Source organism: Vanellus vanellus (assembly GCF_965231255.1).
Source record: "Vanellus vanellus genome assembly, contig: HAP1_SCAFFOLD_35, whole genome shotgun sequence".
Taxonomy (NCBI): Eukaryota; Metazoa; Chordata; class Aves; order Charadriiformes; family Charadriidae; genus Vanellus; species Vanellus vanellus.
Genome location: NW_028128889.1, coordinates 2,036,632 through 2,056,235, shown reverse-complemented (window position 1 = coordinate 2,056,235; position 19,604 = coordinate 2,036,632). Strand labels below are relative to the sequence as shown.

The 19,604-nt window shown below is 58.3% G+C and overlaps 1 protein-coding gene and 1 pseudogene across 2 annotated transcripts; both read left to right on the top strand.

Moving 5' to 3' along the window:
- The first annotated feature begins 211 nt into the window (after positions 1-211).
- On the top strand, positions 212-8,747 carry LOC309683961 (scavenger receptor cysteine-rich type 1 protein M130-like; annotated as a pseudogene). Its single transcript has 11 exons — positions 212-542; positions 2,174-2,482; positions 2,713-3,027; positions 3,890-4,210; positions 4,296-4,610; positions 4,967-5,279; positions 5,898-6,212; positions 6,963-7,100; positions 7,260-7,355; positions 7,791-7,874; positions 8,563-8,747. The product of its transcript is annotated as a scavenger receptor cysteine-rich type 1 protein M130-like (transcript).
- A 6,502-nt stretch (positions 8,748-15,249) lies between these two features.
- Positions 15,250-16,185, top strand: LOC309683960 (olfactory receptor 14A16-like; the record flags this gene model as incomplete). The annotated part of the gene is made up of 1 exon (XM_082499929.1): positions 15,250-16,185. One exon carries the CDS (start codon positions 15,250-15,252, stop codon positions 16,183-16,185), a length of 936 nt encoding a protein of 311 aa, XP_082356055.1.
- Between the last annotated feature and the right edge of the window lie 3,419 nt (positions 16,186-19,604).

Sequence of the window (19,604 nt, the reverse complement as noted above, 5' to 3'; positions counted from 1 at the left end):
GGAGAAGGTGCTGAGGGCTGTGGGGCAACAAATGGCCCCGTGGGTCTGGAGTTAGCACCCCCAGCCTGCACAGCCCACGTGGAGTGCAGGGACACTCACACTCCCCTAGGGAAAGCCCAGAGGGGAGAGGGCTCCCACCCTGGTGGCCGTGGCTTGGCCCAGGCAGGGGGGACCCCAGACCTGCAGTCTGGGGCTCAGTGTTCTCCTGACCATGTTTGTGTTTGAAGGGGCTGCAGAGGTGAGGCTGGAGGATGGTGGCAAGTACTGTGCTGGGAGAGTGGAGGTGAAACACCAGGGCCAATGGGGGACCGTGTGTGATGACTACTGGGACCTGGATGATGCTGAGGTGGTTTGTAAGCAGCTGGGCTGTGGGCCCGCTCTTGAAGCTCTTGGGTACGGACACTTTGGGAAAGGATCCGGCCCCATTTGGATGCGTGATGTTGAGTGTCACGGCAACGAGTCTGCCCTGTCTGACTGTACACACCTCGGATGGGGTGAAACCGACTGTGATCATTCTGAGGATGCTGGAGTGATATGTTCAGGTAAGGAGCCAACCCGTTCCACATCTTTGGGACCGGGACAGGGGAAGGGACCTGTCTGTGCCCTCTGGGAGCCATGAACGGATGCCAGAGCAGGGTGCGGTGTGACTGGTGCACTGCCAAGCTGGGGCTGTCATTGCTGGTGTCCCTGGTGCCTGAGGAAAGACCAGTGGGATCCCACCCTGGGCGTCCACCCACTGCCAGGCCCCAGGATGGCCCAGCCAACCCTCAGTCAAAGCCTGGGTCTGGGAGATGAATCCCCCTCCATGACCTGCAGTTTTTGTTGGTTCCAGTCTTTTTTTTTTAATGCTTACAAATACTTAGAGGGGGGGTGCCAGGGGGGTGGAACCAGTCTTTTTTTCAGTGATGCCCAGTGATAGGAGAAGAGGTAACGGGCTCAAACATGAAAATAGTAAGTTCCATCTTAACATGAGGAGGAACTTCTTTACTCTGAGGGTGGCAGAGCACTGGCAGGGGCTGCCCAGAGAGGTGGTGGAGTCTCCCAAACTGGAGACATTCCAAACCCACCTGGACGCCATCCTGTGCAACTGCTGTAGGTGTCCCTGCTCTGGCAGGGGGTGGGACTGGGTGAGCTCCAGAGGGCCCTTCCCAACCTGACCATTCTGTGATTCTCCTCCAATTCAGCCAGGACCTTTCTGGCATTGAGGAGGGCCAGGTTCCCCTGTGCCAGGTGCACCAAGAGCTGCTCAGATGGCCACCCACAGCCCAAGGGAAGGGCACAGAGTGGCCAGGGGCTTTCGGGTTGTGCCTTCCGGCAGACAGAAGTTCCTCAGCCAAAGCAAAGGGGCTGCTCAAAGGGGAAAAGCGCTGGCCTTGGGCAGAGGAGCAGGGTGGCACACAGCACCCCGTTCTTCTCCCAGGGTCACCCTGCAAGAGCCAGCCCATGGGGACATGGCGCTGTGCAGGCAGTGCTGACCCACCTGCCCCAGGCCCGGGGTGCCCTGTGTCACAGGGGCTTTGCCGGCACATTCTGGCGCTGCTCAGTGCCCGTCCTTGCAATGGGAAGTAGTGTCAGCCCAGGGCTGCTCCTCTCCCGCTCTTCTGCCCTCTGCCTGCCCGTTAATGGCCACATTTGTGTTCCTGGCCCTGACTGAGGCAGGTGCCAGAGTCAGGGGCTGGCACGGACTCCGACTGCTGATGTAGCTATGCCACACTTGTACCATATGACATGTCCCATCTAACAGCAGTGTCCCAACAGCCTGAGACCGCCCTGAGAGAAGGGTGTGTTTCATGCGATTCCAAGGGATTCCTCAGCCTGGCCCTGAGCTCGGTGGGCAGAGCAGGCTGCAGCAGCCGACAGCGTCTGAGTCCATGTCCCTGGGCCCCAACGTGCTCTGGGTGCTGCCTGGGAGCTCAAGGTCTCCAAAATGGCAGGAGTTTGTCTGAGCAGTGCCTACAGATGGGGGTTGTGAGGGAAGCAAGACTGCAAGTGCTGTGCTGATGTCTGAGGAGCGGCAGGGTGTCCCTGGGGTATTTGTGCCAGCAGAACCCACTGGGAGCTGCTGAGAGGCTTGTGGGGCTGTTTGCCTGCAGCCACCTCAGAAACCAGGTGGGACATGGGCCCATGACTCCAGAGGGCTCTGGGAACTCGCGGGAGTCTTTGATTTCTGCAGGATTTCTCCAGCTAGTTGGAGGGGACAACCCCTGCTCAGGACGAGTGGAGATCCGTCACAGGAACGAGTGGAAAACTGTCTGTGACTCAGACTTTGGTCCCAAAGCTGCTGACGTGGTCTGCAGGGATCTACAGTGTGGCACAGCCCTATCTGTCCATGGGGCAGCTCACTTTGGAGAAGGGGTTGGTCCCATGTGGGACAGGGAGCTCCAGTGTGTGGGGAATGAATCCTCCCTCATGTTCTGCCCCAAGGGGTCCCCCAGAGACCAGCCCTGCACCCACATGAACGCCGCTGGTGTCACCTGCACACGTAAGGACTCACGTTGGAGCATTAAACACCAAGGGGCGTGCTGGGGATGGGGGAGAAGGGCAGCGACCGTGCTGTGCTGGGCATGAGGAGAGAAGGGGTGATGTGGTTGTCTGCAGCCAAAAAATCATGCAGAGGGAGGAGAATGACGAGCTCCTCTCCATTTGGCCTCTCCTCCAGCTCCTGAGAGTGAGAACACAAGTCCACCCTCTCTCATCCTTCTCTGTCCCCAGAGTACACAGGGCTCAGGCTGGTGAATGGCAGCACGGCGTGTGAGGGGAGGGTGGAGGTCCAGGTGCTGGGGACCTGGGGCACCCTCTGTGCCTCCCACTGGGATGTCTCGGACGCCCACGTTCTCTGTCGTCACCTCGACTGTGGATTCGCTGAGTCTGTTCCCAGAGGAGGGCATTTTGGGAGAGGCACTGGCCCCATCTGGAGAGACTCATTCCACTGTGACGGGACTGAATCCCACCTGGGCCAGTGCCCAGTGACTGCACTGGGGATGTCACCGTGCTCCCATGGGAACGCCGCTGCTGTCATATGCTCAGGTGGGTGCTGGGAAAACACTCCATTAACTCCGTTTTCTCCCTACGTGCTACATGGTCTCCCAAAGCAGGGGGCCCTGTGGCAGTGCAAGGCGTCATCAGGGGACATCTGGAGCACTTTGCCTGCTCAGACTGACTACTCCGCTGTGACGGAGCAGAGGACTGAACAGGGGATGGTGTCTTTCCCCCTCGGGGCAGCAGCTCTGGCCCTGGGGCCACCGCCAGGCCTAGGCTCCTTTACCTTCCCACAGTGGGATGGGCCAGGGACGTGGCTGTGGGGCTTGTCTCCATCCCTCTGCCTGCAGGCAGCCCTGTCCCACCCCACAGAGAGTCCCACAGAGCCCAATCCCACAGCAGAGGTGCTGCCTGGGGGCCACCAGCAGCAGCATCAGACCTGAGGGTGAGCTGCAGAGTGGGGCTGGTTTCTGGTCAACACAGGACCCAAACTTTTCCCATTTGATGGCAAAGGCCCACCTTGGTCTGGCTCCCAGTCCCCCATCCCAAGGGATGCAGGATGGCAGAGACGCATCTCTCCCGTGTCTCAGTAGTGGCCACTTCTGGCTGCTGCTCCCTCCTGCGGGAGCTGCCCCACCTGCCTTGGCAGGGACGTGGTCTGTGACTCTGCCCCACCAAGAACAAAGCTGGCGTCTTACTCAGGAAGGCTCGGGGACTGGGAAAGCACCCCATGGAGCCCTGGACAAGGAGCTCTCCTTGGGGGCTGGAGGCAGGCAGGCGAGCTCCTTCTGCAAGGAATTTCCCTTCTGGGCCCCTCTGCAAGGGTGCCAGAGCCTGGAGACATGCTGCAGGCTCCCAGGCTCCCTGATGCAACCAAGGACTGGGGCATGGCTGCTCTTCCCAGGCCCAGATCGCTTTGCATCCTTGCGGCTGGTGGGTGGAGGAAGCCGGTGTGATGGGCGAGTGGAGATCTTCCAGCACGGGATGTGGGGCAGAGTCCTGGATGACCAGTGGGATCTGAAGGAGGCCAGCGTGGTGTGCCGGCAGCTGCAGTGCGGAGAGGCAGAGACAGCCTACAACCCCCCAAAGCCTCAGCGAGGGACGGGTCCCGTGGGGCTTCGAGGGGTCCAGTGCGCAGGGCACGAGGCCAACCTGACCCTCTGCAACACCTCCCTGCCTGAGAGTGCACTGGACGCAGGGATTGCCGAGGACGTGGGGGTCATTTGCTGGGGTGAGTGGCACTGCAGGGTCCCCCAGGCTCTGGGCTGGGTGGGCAGCCAGCCCGTGACGGCAGCTGGGGTTTCCTCCTGCTGCAGGGAGCCGGCGGGTGCAGCTGGTGAACGGGCCTGGGCGCTGCGCTGGGAGAGTGGAGGTCTACTACCAGGGACGCTGGGGGACCGTCTGCGATGACGACTGGGACCTGTCCGACGCTGCCATTGTTTGCCGCCAGCTGGGCTGTGGAGGGGCGGTGGAGGCAGTTGGCTCTGCTCGGTTCGGGAAAGGCTCCGGTCAGATCTGGCTGGATGGAGTGAACTGCTCCGGGGCTGAAGCTGCTCTCTGGGACTGCCCGGCAGGGTCCTGGGGGCAGCACGACTGCGGGCACAAAGAGGACGCAGGAGTCGTCTGCTCAGGTCTGTGCCAGGGCTGCAGTGGGAGCCCAGTGCCCAGGCAGGCTGGGACGAGGGGAGGGCCGGTAATGGCCGAGGCTGTTCTTGGCCACCTCTGAGCCCCTGACAAAGCCCATCCTGGGGACACACACCCACAGGTCCCCTCAGTCCCTTCGGGGGTCCCTGGGGTGCTCAGCTGTCCCTGATGGTTTGCAGGGAGGGCAGGGTTGTCTGTCCATCAGGGACATTTCTCTGCCCGTGGGTGCAAGAGGGACTTGCTGGCCGTTCTTTTGCCTGGCTGAGGGTGTGGGTTGTGCAGAGGCGTCCCTGCTGCCACAGCCCCACACCAGCCTGTTCCCCCTTGGTGCCTTTCCTCCCAGAGTTCGTGGCCCTGAGACTGGAGAACAGCAACAACTGCTCCGGGCGCTTGCAGGTTTTCTACAATGGGACGTGGGGGAGCGTTTGCTCCAACTCAATGACTCGCAAAACGATGTCACTGGCATGCAAGGAGCTGGGCTGCGGGGACATACAGACCCTGGAAACACAACTGCCCTGGCAGGCTGTCTGGCCCTGCCTGGCTGGATCATGTGGAGTGTGGGGAGAGAAACAGCTCCTTCTGGCAGTGTCTGTCTGATCCCTGGAACCCACAGTCATGTGATGACCTGCAAGATGAGACCCACATCACCTGCAATGGTAATTCTGAGCTACCCGGGCACCAGCTTCTCCCCAGCTCCTGCTCCTTGCTGGGCATGGTCAAACGCAGAGACAGGCTCTGCCGAGGCTCTTCCTTTCCATGCCAGACACTTCTGCTGCTGGTTGCAAAAATGGTACTTCAGCCCTGAGAGCCCCACACATTCACCAGCAGGGGAATTGCCAGCCGGGCTCCCAGCTTCGCCTGGGCAGGGAAGAGGTTTTTGGAGGCAAGGTCTCAGAAGGGAACAGCCAGGGGTCCCAGCAGTGTCCCTTCCATGGACACCCTGCTGCTGCTGTGAGGTCCAGGGTCCCTTTGGGGCTGAGCAGTCAGGGTCACTCACACTGCGTGTCCCCTGAGTGACCGGGGTTCAGGTGCTGCCGTGAGTGAGGTGGGACGAGCAGAGCACAGCCCCGCTCTCTGCTGCACCATACCCTGCAGCAGCCCCTTCACCGCAGCATTTCCTTCTGCAGGGCGTCAGCCAGAATTGCCCCCAGCCCCAACGGCTGCGTGCCCCAGCACCACGAGCTGCACAGGTAGCTGCTCCTCCGCGTGCTCCTCTCGCGTGGCAGGGCTCTGCCTGCTGTCCCGCTGCACTGGGAGCTCTCTGCCTTCTCCAGACAGGGAGAAGATTCGTGCCGTGGGAGGCGAGAACGGGTGCTCTGGCAGAGTGGAGATCTGGCACCGTGGCTCCTGGGGGACGGTGTGTGACGACTGGTGGGACATGCGGGATGCCGAGGTGGCATGCAGGCAGCTGGGCTGTGGGCCTGCGGTGTCTGCCCTGCGCGAGGCTGCATTTGGGGAGGGGACCGGCCCCATCTGGCTGGAGCAGGTGGAGTGCCGGGGGACAGAGCCGTCTCTGCAGGACTGCTGGGCCCGGCATGGGGACAGCGGTGCCTGCCGCCATAAGGAGGACGCTGCTGTGCGCTGCTCAGGTGAGCGGCAGGGCTGATGCTCCTCACAAGGGTATCAGCAAGGAGCCTTTTCCCCATTGGGTCCCATCATGGCTCCAGAGGTCCTGAGAGCAAGGCCATCGCTGCAGAGCACGGGAGCCTTTTGGCAAGTGGGCAGCAGCTTCTGTGGGGCTGGATGTCCTCCAGCTTCTGCCTGCAGGGCCCTGCAGCCCCCAGGGGCATCTCCCAGGCTGCCTGCTCTGTCCTGCCCTGAGGCCAGAGTAGGGCTGTGGGCTCCTTTCTGGCCACCCTCACCAGCCGTGCAGGAGGGGCAGTTTGGGTGGGATGTATCAGGGATGTCTGCACATGCACACGTGTGCACACACACACACTATGTGACAGAGAGGAGGCTCCCTGGTACCTGCACACCCACCCATCAGCCCTATTCTCCTTCTCCTTCCTTGCAGATGCACCCAGGACGGCAGCACCAACCCCTCGAGCAGGTAACCTGTCCTCCCCACTGGCGATGGGTCTTCTTGGGGCCATGCTGTGACCCACAGCCGGATGGAAAGGGCTCATTGCTGGGGTGTGAATCTCCCAGGAGGAGGCACCAGGGTAGCGGTGGGCGGACAGTTTGGGAGGGCTGTCATTTACCCAGTTAGGATGGAGCGTGCCCATCCCTTATGCCCTGGAGTCCCCTAGTCAAGATGCAGTGGGGATCAGGACTGGGCTGTGCCGGCCCCTCACCTCTCCCAGGCCTGGTACTGCCCTTTTTGTTTTCCTGCCATGCAGATCCCACCCGGGGCCGTCTGAGTGGCAGCAGGAGATTCTCATTGCCCGTCATCATCTGCATCATCCTGGGAGCCCTTCTCTGCTTGCTCCTGGCACTCCTGGCCGGGCAAGTGCGACGCGCCAGGGCTGGGCGCAGAGGTGGGTCCCTTCCAGGGGAAGATGCCTCCTGGCAAGGCCAGGGCTGGTGTGGGCTGTCAGTGAGTGGTAGAGGCAGAGCTGGGGGAATAGGTGTTTCCTACCTGCGGAATGCCATCCTCTCTCTGACCACCCCTGGGCCAGCTCTGCCTCTGTCCGCAGGCTCTGAGAGAGCTCAGGAGCCCTTCCCTGAGGCCGTGTACGAGGAGATCGGTTACAGCCCAGCATGGGAGAAGCAGGCAAGGTTCAGCGGCTCAGGTTGGTGCGCGTCCCTCATTGAGGACACATCTACAGTGCCTTTCCCCTGGTCCCCACCCAGGGTTGACACCCCTTGCAGCCCCTGGCCCATGGTCCCTGCAGCGCTGGGGCTGTGGGATGTGTGGGAAGAGCAGCCAGGTCCTGGTCCCAAGAGAGAAGCTTTCTCCCCACCAGCTCTGCCCGTCCCAGCTGGGGACGGCCCCTCTCTGCCTGCCCCTGCACCCTGGGGGTTACAGGAGGGGTGAGGGAAGGGGCTGTCCCAGGGCAGCTCTGGGAGGCCCTTTGAGAAGGGGTTAGTCCCAGGGGAGCAGGGTGAGTCCTGAGCCCTTTTCCCCATGCAGCCGTGGTTCTGGGAGTCCCCCATCCCCAGCACCACTGGCCACAAGCCATGTCAGCAGAGCGCACTCCCATAACACCCACTGTGCCTCTCTCCAGGCGCCTCTTCAGAGGGGTCCCTGACCAAGCTGCAGTCCTACCCCGGGGACAGCAAGGAGGAGGATGGTCCGGGGCCAGCCCCAGGTAATGTGGAGCAGGAAGGGGTGGATCTCTCCTCCCTGAAGACATGTGATGGACAGCAGTGTCACTGGGTGTCAGCGTCAGAGTTGGAGAGGACATGGGGGGGTCTTTTGTGGGGCTGCCAACACCAATGTCTGAGCCCCATGTCCCTGCACGCCCTCCCATCCTCTGCTCTGCAGATGTATCTTCTCTCTGTCACCAGCTCCCCTCTCCTTTCAGATGTCCCTGTCCTGGCCGAAGGTGACCCAGCGGATGGCTATGATGATGCCAGGGAGGTTTCTGACCCAGGGGAAGATCCTGCCCCTGGGCAGGAAGACTGGGAAATGCCCAGGGTGCCAGAGGAAGGAGCAGGGCCCAAGGATGCACCCGGAGGTGAGAGGGGGAGATAGCGCTGCCGGTTCCTGGGGTGCCATCCCTGGTGCTGGATGAATCGCTGCCATACTGAGAGCCCGACCTGCTGGGACGGGGCCACCTGCCCCAGGAGTTTTCCTTGGGGGAAGTAACGGTGAGAGAGGGAGCTGAACATCTCCGGACTGGTGAGAAGGGAGGAAGGAGATGTAGAGTCCAGAAGGGGCACCCCATGGGGTGAACATGCAGTAGCATGCCTTGCTGCTTGCAGAGGCAGCCCTGCGCTCCCAGAGAAGTGCTGGGGCCCCTGGAGCTAAGGGGGATGTCTGTTCCCTGTCCCCAGAGAGCACGGGCTACGATGATGCCGAAGAGGTGTCTCTGGCGCATCTCCCTGAGGACACAGAGCCTGTGAGACCGGATCTCAGTGCACAGCAGTCCCTGAGCCCCGGGCCAGGAGAGCACATCCCTGCCATGCAGCGGGGTGCAGCCAGGAGAGAGGAGAGGTCTGTGCAGCTGGGAGAGCCGTGAGCACCAGGGAACCGTCTCCCTTTTCCATGGGCAACAGAAACTGCTGGGCGGTTGCTCTATTTTTAATCCCCTGTTTTTATACTGTGCCCGTGTATTTGGTCTTATTAAAAGCCTTTGAGTCTTCGAGCCAGAGCTCTTCTTGCCTGCCCAGGAGTTGTAGTGTCTCCCTGAGGCCAACTAGGGGGAACAGAGAAGGAAAACATGGGAGTGGGGAAGAGACATGTCTTGGGGACAGCAGGCTGTGAGAGCCCATGGTCCCTCGGAAATGTTTCTGCTGACAGAGACATTTCCACCCTGCCAGTCACACTTTCCAGCAAAAAGGATTCTCTGCAAAGTCCTGTGATTCACCCAGTGCGAGCGCCCATCTCCTCACCCCGGGGTTCCCCAGTTGTCCTTTCCTGCAGCTTTGCCTGGGCCACGCTGGTCCCATGTATGCAGTGACCATATGTGTCAGCCATCGCCGAGGGGGTCTCGCCCTGGGAACGCTGCTCTCCCATGGGCTTTCCACAGCCGCGCTCTGCCCAGCGTGGGGTACCAGTGCAGAGGGTTGGGGTCTCACCCTCCCATCTCTCAGGCAGGTCCGTGGGAGCTGCAGGAGCAGGCACAGAGTCAGGGCACAGTGACAATCCCGCTTTGCCACAAAGACCGGACCCAGCCTGCAGGGCCAGACTGTTCAGGCCCCAAAATACCATGAAACGGGCTCTTTCTGCTCAGGTGTTCTGCCCCCTCACACATCTCCCTGAGGAGGAGGAGGCAAAGCTCTGCCAGGTGCCAGAGTCAGGGAGAACTGTCACAGCTGTGGGAGGGAAGGGCTGGTGGGGAGGTGGCCTGGGAAGGACAATGGGCTCTTCTCTATGGTTGCCATCTGGGGCAGCTTGAGTTTACAGGTCAGTGTCCATCCTGGCACCCATCATCTCGTGTTCAGAAGATTTTCCCACCTCTCTTCTTCTTTGCTTCACTTTTATACCTCATTTGTCTGAATTTGGGCCCACTGTTCCTGGGGACTGGGCACCCTGCAGTGAAAGGCCATTTCTCACATGGTTTGGTTGCAGGTAGTTTTGGTGGGGAAACAGTGGGGACACCATCTCCTGGTCCTCCCCGCCTGTGCACAGCTGTGGACAGGCCTGTGTCTTGCTCTTCCCACTTGCATGGGGTGGATGGGGACCCCAAACACCCCCTAGAACAAGAGGTGGGTTCTGGCCCCCCAGTTCCACCTCTGCAGGGCTGTGCCTGACCTCAACAGCTCCGGGTGCCCTGAGCTGAGGCTCTGCTCAAGCCAGTGGTGATGGCAGAGGGAAGAGGACCTGGAGACAGGGTCAGGGTAAGAGGTGTCATCCCTCCAGATGGGAGTCCCACAGGTCTGTCCAAGTTCATCCAGCTCAAACACGCCTACCTGCTGGCACAGAAGGGTGCTTCCCACGTGCTCTGGGATCTTCACCTGGAGACAGGGCAATCTCAGACCCTGGGAAGCCACCAGGGCAGCGTGGCTCTGCTTCCAAAGGACACCCGGGCTGGAGCAGCACCCTCACACCACATCTCTCAGTGCAGCCAGAAAGGATTCCTCGTGTGCTGCTGCTGATGTCTACCTCCTCCCTGAGGTCTCCTCACAGGCACTCTTCTGCCCAACCTTGTCCCTGGGTGGTGGGTGGGGTGGGTCTGTGGTGCAGGCAGTGACCTGAGCTCAGGCCCAGCACAGCCACCTGCCTCTCTTCTGAGAGGGGGCTCAAAAGAGGCAGAGCCCTCCTCACCCCACAGCCAGGCCCTGGGTGGGCAGGGCAGGCCCACAGTGCCTGGAGAGGACCAGAGGCTCCAGCTCCAGCCTGTGCCCGCCTGAGGCTGGGGATTCAGAGAAGAACACCCTTGGAGATGCCGGGGATCAAACCAGGGACCTCCCACATGCACAGTGGGCGCTTGACCACTGAGCAACATCCCCTTCACACTTGGTAGTAGAAGAGACATTCTGCTCCCACGACATGTCTATGACACGGCAGCTCTGTTGTCCCCTGGGTGCCTGGGGACCCTCTGCACAAAACAGCACTTGGATCCTCCTGCGATGGGGGAAGGCCGGACTGCCTCTCCACTGGGGCCTGATCCTGGCACAGGGCTGCACTGCAGAGCACTGCCCCTTCAGCGTCTCTGCAAGGTGATGGGGCAGAAGGAGGCTCTTGCTGCAGGCACTGCTCCCATGCTCTGGCCCACCCTGGGGTGTTTGGATGGAGAGGAACAAACCTCTTCCCTTGAGCCTCCTCTGCCACCCAGGACAATACAAGTCTGTGCCACATCTGTCCCCAGCTCCACAGGAGGAGCAGTACAAGAGGGTGAGGGACATGGCCTCCCTGGCGTGAGGTGCCCTCAGGCTCTTATTGACACCCCAGGGTGTGTTGTGGGGGAGACACGGGCAGAAATCTCACAGACCCTCATCCAGGTACTGGGTCTCCTCCTGCACTTCTTTTGCCCCACAGCATCCCTGGAGGTGGGGTGAAGGGCAGGCTTCCATCTCCATGGGGCTGATGCCCAGAGAGGGGCACAGAGGTGTTTTATCAATCACTGCAGCAGGGGGGCAAAGGGGACCAAGAAACTCCACTCAGGACAGAGTGGGACTAAACATCACTGACGCCCGTGCACTGCAGTGGGTGACCCTCAGCATGGCTTTGCCAACTGTCCTGGGCACATCAGAGGTATGGCTGTAATACCCCCCCGCGGGAAGGATGCTGCCATTCAGGGCTCGGCTCCAGGGAGTGCCTGTCCCTGGGACTGGGGGGACAGTGGCCTCTGGTCTGGGAACTGAAGACAAAGTGAAGGAGGTGCACGAGGAGGGAAGCAGAGTGTGCACCATCAAGCGTGACAAAGAGGAGAGGAACAGGGTCTTTACAGAGACCCTACAGAGGAGAGATCCCCATCTCTGTGGAACTGGGAAGGGGGGACAGCTGGACACCACCCCAAAGCAGCACTGAATGGAGAGTCCTGCCCAGAGGGAGGATGGGGACTTGTGGCCCTGGAGGAAGGCTCCTTCTAAGCCACAGATTCACAGCTCCAGGGCAGTGCCAGTGCTCTGGCAAGAGGTGATGGAGCAAGCATGGCTGGGGCAGGCTGGAAGAAGGCAGAGGGGCTCTGCAAAAATGAAAGGGAGAAAATCATTGCTGAAGCCTGGGGTTGAGCCAGGGACCTTTAGATCTTCAGTCTAACGCTCTCCCAGCCGAGCTACTTCAGCCCTGCCCCAGCAGCCACTCTGCCACCTGGGCCAGGGGACAGGCTGACACACACGAGGAGTGCTCCTCAGGGAAGTTGCCAGGGAGAAGCTGTGCCCAGCCCCAGACAGAGGGGACCTGGCCCCTCCAAGCCTACAAGGCCAGGGGGCTCCAGGTTTGGGTGGAGGCCAGCTTACACTGGGCATGCCCAGATGTGTGTGGGCCTTTTACAAACCTGACAGGAGTGAAGGTGTTTGGCAGACCAGGCTTGTGCCACTGCGAAGGTTGAGGGTTGAGAAAGCATGGGGCTGGTAGAAAACCATCTGCCCGTTCCCTCAGGACCCACAAATGAATCTCATCAGGTCCCATGGACTTGTGCAGCTTCACGTTCCTCAGATGGTCTTGAAGCTGGTCTTCTCCTACAGTGGCCAGTTCCTCATTCTCCCATTCCCTGCCTTTGCCTTCTGCAACTTGGGCCGTGTGGCTGGACCCCCTGCCGGTGAACACCGGGGCAAAAAAGTCATTGGGTACCTCAGCCTCCTCCATGTCCCAGGTTACCAGGTCTCCCATTTCCTTCCTGAGAGGGTCCACATTTTCGTCATCTTCCTTTTGTCACTGAAATATCAATAGAAGCTTTTCTTGTTGTCCGTGACGCCCCTGGCCAGATTTAACTCTATCTGTGCTTTAGCTTTCCTAACCTGATCCCTGGCTGCTCGGACAATTTCTCTGTATTCCTCCCAGGCTACCTGCCCTTGCTTCCACCCTCTGTAGGCTTCCTTTTTCTCTTTGAGATTGCCCAGGAGCTCCTTGTTCACCCATGCAGGCCTCCTGGCATTTTTGCCCAACTTCCTCTCTGTTGGGTTGCATTGCTCCTGAGCTTGGAGGAGGTGATCCTTGAATATTAGCCAGCTTTCTTGGGCTCCTCTTCCCTCCGGGGCTTTATCCCATGCTACTCTGCCAAGCAGATCCCTGAAGAGGCACAAGTCTGCTCTCCTGAAGTCCAGGGACGTGAGCTTACTGTGCGCCCTCCTCGCTGCCCTAAGGCTCTTCAACTCCACCATCTCATGATCACTGCAGCCAAGGCTGCCCTTGAGCTTCACATTCCCCACCAGCCCCTCCATGTTGGTGAGAACAAGGTCCAGCATGGTCCTTTTCCTCGTTAGCTCCTCTGTGACTTGGAGAAGGAAGTTGTCATCAACACGTTGCAGGAACCTTCTGGATTGCTTATGCCCTGCTGTGTTCTCCCTCCCACAGATATCAGGGTGACTGAAGTCCCCCGTGAGGACCAGGGCTTGTGAATGTGAGGCTGCTCCAATCTGCCTATAGAGGGCCTCATCTGCACAGTCTTCCTGGTGGGGTGGCCTCTGTCAGACCCCTACTGAAATGTCACCTGTCCCTGCCCTCCCTTTAATCCTGACCCACAAGCTCTTGATCCGCTCCTTATCCATCCCCAGGTGGAGCTCCATGCACTCCAGCTGGTCTTCCCCTTCTCTGACAGGTGGACCCCATCAGGCCCCAGGGGACCCGGTTTCTCAAAGTGAGTCTCATGGTCTAAGCAGCCAAACCCCTGGCTGTGGCACCAGTCCTGTAGCCATTTATTGACTGGCCAGCTTTGACTGAACCTTTCAAACCCTTCTCTTTGACTGGGAGGATGGACGAATCAACCACCTGTGCCCCAGAGTCCCTGACCGCTGCTCCCACGGCTCTCTAGTCTTTCTTCATCGTCTTCAGGCTGCTCCCGGATGCATCACTGGTGCCCACGTGAAACAGCAGCAGCAGATAACAGCCAGAGGACTGCTCTCAGCGCCATCCCTGATACGAGCCCCCGCTAAGCAGCACACCTCTCCAGAGAGTGCCTCAGGTCAGCGAATGGGTGCCTCCGTGCCTCTCAGAAGAGCGTCACCTACTGCTATCACCCGTCGCCTTTACTTAGTTGCACTGGTTGTTACACGGTGAGCAGATCGGGTGGCCTTACTCAGCTCCAGCGCCTCTCCTGATGCAGTGGGTTTTTCCGCCCTGTGCGTTCCTGCATCCAGATCCAGAATCCAGCTCCCGTCGATCACTGAGTCCGGTCTGGGACATTCCTAGTGCCTACCTGTGACATGATCATCATCCTGGGAGTTTGATATGTATTTGTATATATTCTATCTATTTCATTATTTTCTTCTTATTATTTTATATTTATCGTTAAAGTCATTTAGTTTTCTTTCAAACTCACAAGTTCCTTTCTCTCTCTTCCTTCTCTGCCTGAAGGAAGACACTCAGACAGGTCAGAGAGCATCTGTCATTCATTTCAGAACATGAAAGGTGTGAAGCTGGGTGCGCTCCCGGGGTGCTCAGGGCTGTCCTTCTGAGCAGGGTCCCTGCACCCCAGGGGGATGGGATGGGTCAGGGACTCAGTCGCTTGTCAGGTCGGCACTCGGCCTGCCCAGGCAGCTCCCCACGGCACTTCAGGGAGAAGCTGCAGGTAGAAGGAGTGATCCCTGGCAGGGAAGGGTCCTTCTGCCTATCAGAAGGGTGCTGTGGGGATCAGGGATGCTCACAGCTCCGGAGCACAGCCTAGACATCTCTGGAGGGGAATCTTGCAAGATGGAAAAAACAGGGGAGTCTTCACCTGCAAGGGAAGGAGCTTGTGCATGGTGAGACACTTAGTGGTGTGCAGTGGATCCCTCTGCTGTCAGTAGGGCCCGATTTCTTCTCAGGGTAACATCGGAGGGCAATGCCTCTCCAGCTCAAGAAGGAGCAAGCACAGGGCAGCTGGGAGCAAGGCAAATGGACAGACCCGCTTGCCTTCCTCTGCATTAAGCCCCAGCAAATCCTTCTGCTGCTTAGCCTGAGTGCAGCAGAGATGCTCAGGATTGCTGACATAGAGGAGATTCCCCAGGGAAGAAAGGAGGGGATGGGGAAGGGCTGTCCAAAACAACAAACAAAAGCCTAAACCTTTGTGTGCAACCAACTTCCTTTAGTACTGGGGGTGCAGGTGCTGACGAGCCCTTCAATATTTCAAGGGATTTTGTCTGAGGAATTCTGACTATCGGATCTGGCCCCTGCACCCACACTGCTCCCAGGTAGACCCTAAATTAGAGCATGATGGACGCTTTGGGAGCCCACGGGCTCTTCTCAGCACGCTCAGCCAGCACAAACCACAACTGCATCCAGGGAGCTGCACAAAGGTCCTGCCAGGCAGGAAACGGGTGTGTGTGTCGCAGGGGAAGAGCCTATGAGAAATGTCTTTGCTTTTGCTCAGACAAGTCTGTTCTCACTTGTCACTGTCTTTTCCTCCTTGCACAGGCCCCTGAGTCCATCTGGAGAAAATGTCCAACAGCAGCTCCATCACCCAGTTCCTCCTGCTGGCATTCGCAGACACACGGGAGCTGCAGCTCTTGCACTTCTGGCTCTTCCTGGGCATCTACCTGGCTGCCCTCCTGGGCAACGGCCTCATCATCACTGCCATCGCCTGCGACCACCACCTCCACACCCCCATGTACTTCTTCCTCCTCAACCTCTCCCTCCTCGACCTGGGCTCCATCTCTGTCACTGTCCCCAAAGCCATGGCCAATTCCCTCTGGGACACCAGGGACATCTCCTACTCAGGATGTGCTGCACAAGTCTTTCTGCTGGTCTTCTTGATTGGAGCAGAATATTCCCTTCTCACCATCATGGCCTATGATCGCTATGTTGCCATCTGCAAACCTCTGCACTACGAGACCCTCCTGGGCAGCAGAGCTTGTGTCCACATTGCAGCAGCTGCCTGGGGCAGTGGCTTTCTCAATTCTGTTCTGCACACTGTTACCACATTTTCCATACCTCTCTGCCGAGGTAATGCTGTGGACCAGTTCTTCTGTGAGATTCCCCTGCTCCTCAAGCTCTCCTGCTCAGACTTAAACCTCAGGGAAGCTGGTCTAATTGCTGTTAGTGCGTTTTTAATCTTTGCTTGTTTTGTTTTCATCGTGCTGTCCTACGTGCAGATCTTCAGGGTGGTGCTGAGGATCCCCTCGGAGCAGGGATGGCACAAAGCCTTTTCCACGTGCCTCCCTCACCTGGCTGTGGTCTTCCTGTTCATCAGCACTTTAATGCTTGCCTACCTGAAGCCCCCCTCCATCTCCTCCCCAACTCTGGATGTGGTGATTACTGTTGCATACTCAGTAGTGTCTCCAGCAGTGAACCCCCTCATCTACAGCATGAGGAACAAGGAGCTGAAAGACTCGTTGAATAAACTCATCCTACCGGTGGTACTTCAGAAGCAGTGAAATGCACAAGTCATCTCCAGTTTATCTTAGACAGGTGGTATGCTTTGGGTGTTTTTTCCTTGATAATCATGGTCATGCATGAGTTATTGCAGTCATCCCACTTCTCCAGGGACAGAAAGCCTGTCTGTCTCACCCAGAGGCTTTCTGTAAATCTTCCTGGTTCCAGATAAACTTCTTCCAGTTTATCGATGTCTCTCTTGAATTGTAAGAAGTTAAAACCTGGGAAACATTCTGAATGTGGTCTGACAAGTGCTGAGCAGAGAGGGATAAAGATTTCCCCTGGCTGTGCTCCTGCTTATACAGCCCAGGATACCTACAATCCAGAGCCTTGTATCAGAGCTGAAAGCCAGCCAGGCAGTCCGTAGCCTCTGTCATTGCAGCGGGCTACCCAAATCGAGGGGCAGGACCTTGGATTTGTCCTTGTTGGCTGTTATAATGTCCCTATCAGCCCATCGCTCCAGCCTAGCTAGGTCCCTCTGGATGGCAGCCCTGCCCTCTGATGTAGCATCTGCTCCCTTCGATTTGTCGTGCTCCGGAAACACTATGAGAAATCACTCTTTCATCTTCCCTCAGACCATTAGAAACATCTTTGTACTGGCTGGGGTTGGGATGCAGTTAATTTTCTTCCCAGCAGCCTGTACGGTGCTGTGCTTTAGATTTGTGACCTAAACTGCCTTGATAACATGCGGATGATTTAGCTGTTACTGAGCAGGGCTTGCACAGCACCAAGGCCTTTTCTGTTTCTCACGCTGCCTCTCGCAGTGGGCTGGGCTTGGGCAAGGGGCAGGGAGGGGACACAGCGGGGACAGCTAACCCCAACTGACCAAAGGGGTATTCCACAAGACATGACGTCATGCTCAGAGATAAGACGGGGGAGAGGGTGTCTTTCCAAGGGGAGCCTGGCTGGGCATCAGTCAGTGGGAGGTGAGAGGTGGCCGGTGATCGCCTTTACACCACTTGTGTTGGAGTTTTTGTCCTGGTTTTTCCTTCACTTTTTAAACTGCCTGGATCTCAACCCAGATTTTATTTGTTACCTTTGTTCTTCTGATTGTCTCTCCCATCCAGCTACAGGGGAGTGATACAATGTCTGGTGCATGTTTAGTCACCACCTGGGGTCAATCCACCACAGGCAGAAATGTCAAATGTGTGCAAAGAAGAGATTTACTCTGTGATTAGCAAAACCTTGGGCAGCATTCAGTTTGAGTACCTGCAATAAAGAGGTGTAATGGAGTTGATGAGTCTTCCTTCATAGCCCCTGGCCAGCCCAGACTGGGCTGCTCTGCTGGGCTGGGGAGAGGGCAGGGGAGATGGGGAGTGGTGGGGAGGGGCTGGGCTGGAAAGTGCCCAGGAGAGGAACGCGCTGGTGGTCAGCAAAGCTGTGTGACCATGCAGGGTGAGGACTCCCACCTGTGGGTGTGTGCTACAGAGCCAGGTCTCAAGAAGGGAGTCAAGACATGTCAGCGCAGGAGAGAGGAGCTGGTCTGTGCTCCTGGTGGCATAGACAGGCTGGGAAGGGGCCCAAGAGCGCTTGTCAGCCCCAGCCTCTCACATGGGCCATTTCCAGTGCTGGCTGGCCCTGGCCAACCTCTCTTCTTGCCCAGAACCCAGCAGACCCCTGAGCAGGGCTGAGTGCGAATCCCTGCATGGGGCACCAGTGGGGCCGCACAGGGACCAGGCACTGGGCGAGGCAGCCAAAGGTGATGGGGACATCAGAGAGCATTGAAGGCTGACACCACAACTGTGTCAGGGGATATCTCCCCACCCCGAACACAACTGCCCCGTGGGGTTTCTGTGCAGGGGGGGCACGGGACCACATTTAGGGCAGCAGGGCTGGGCCAGCGAAGGGACAGGGCACTGACAGGGGACACAAAGCAGCCAAAAGGAGGTGAAAGCAGGGACAGGCCACAGAAAAGGGATTGATATTTATTGCCTTTGTGTCACGGGTGTGTTTTTTGAGAAGGCAAACCTCAAAACCTGGAGTTGTTGGTTGCAAGGGAAGTCAAGAGCAAACACAAGGAGGAGCACATATTGACAGGAACATCATGAAATCCCACAAGGACAGATGCCAGCTTCTGCCCCATCAGTGGACAAACCGTGGCAAAGGCAAAGGCTGAGGGCTGCCTGGCTGGGGAGCAGCCCTGTGGGAAAGGTCTCGTTGGGCAGCAAGCTGGACAGGAGGCAGCCATATGCCCTGGCAGCCAGGAAGGCCAAGAGCACCTTGGTCTATAGGAGCAGGAGCACGGCCAGGAGATTGAGGGAAGGGACTCTCCCCCTCTACATGGCATTCGTTAGGCCACATCCAGAATACCTTGTCTAGCTTTGGCACCCCCAGTACTGAAAAGGTGTGGGCAAGTGGAGCAGGTCTGGGGAAGGGCCCTAAAAATGCTTGGGGATGGGTGGGGCTGGATCACTTTCCTTGTGAGGAAAGTCTGAGGAAGCTGGGTTTGTTCAGCATGGAGGAGGCTGAAGGGAACCACAGCAGGGGGGGCTCATCCTCTTCACCATGCGGCCACCCAAGCATTGGAACAAGCGCTGGTCACCCTGAGAAGTCATGCAGTCCTCCATTCTTGGAGATTTTCAATACTCAACTGGATCAAGCTCTGAGCCAGCAAGTCTGGCTGAATACCTGACGCTGCTTTGTGTAGGAAGTGTGACTACAGACCTCCCAAGGTCTACTCTGAATGAAAATGATGGAAGCACCCTCAGTGAGTTTGCAGACGACAGGAAGTTAGGCGGGAGTATTGGTCTGCCTGAGGGTAGGATGGCTCTAAAGTGGGATCTGGACAGGCTGGGTCCATGGGCTGAGGCCAATGGTATGAGGTTCAACAAGGCCAAGTCCTGTGCTTGGGTCACAACAACCTCATGCAGCACTACAGGCTTGGGGACGAGTGGCTGGAAAGCTGCCCAGCAGAAAAGGACCTGGGGGAGGGGGGGGGGGGTGGGGGGTGGTTGACAGCCGGCTGAATATGAGCCAGCAGTGTGCCCAGGTGGCCAAGAGGGCCAAAAGCATCCTGGCCTGTATCGGGATTAGTGAGGCCAGCAGGATGAGGGCAGTGATTGCCCTCCCGTGTCAAGTACTTTGTTCAGTTTTGGGCCCCTTGCTACAAGAAAGACATTGAGGTACTGGAGCATGTCAAGAGAAGTGCAACGAAGCTGATTAGGGGTCTGGAGAACAAGTGTTATGAGGAGTGTCTGAAGGAACTGGGGTTGTTTAGCCTGGAGAAAAGGTGGCTGAGGGGAGACATTATCAGTCTCTAAAACTACCTGAAAGGAGGTGTGTGAGCCGACTTGGGCTGGACACAGGAACAACCACAAAACCACGGGTGAAAGACAAAGAACCAATTTAATCTCAATACCACGCAAATCGGGGAATCTCCGAAGTAACACCCGGGCAGAGGGACGCGAGCAGGGCATGCAGG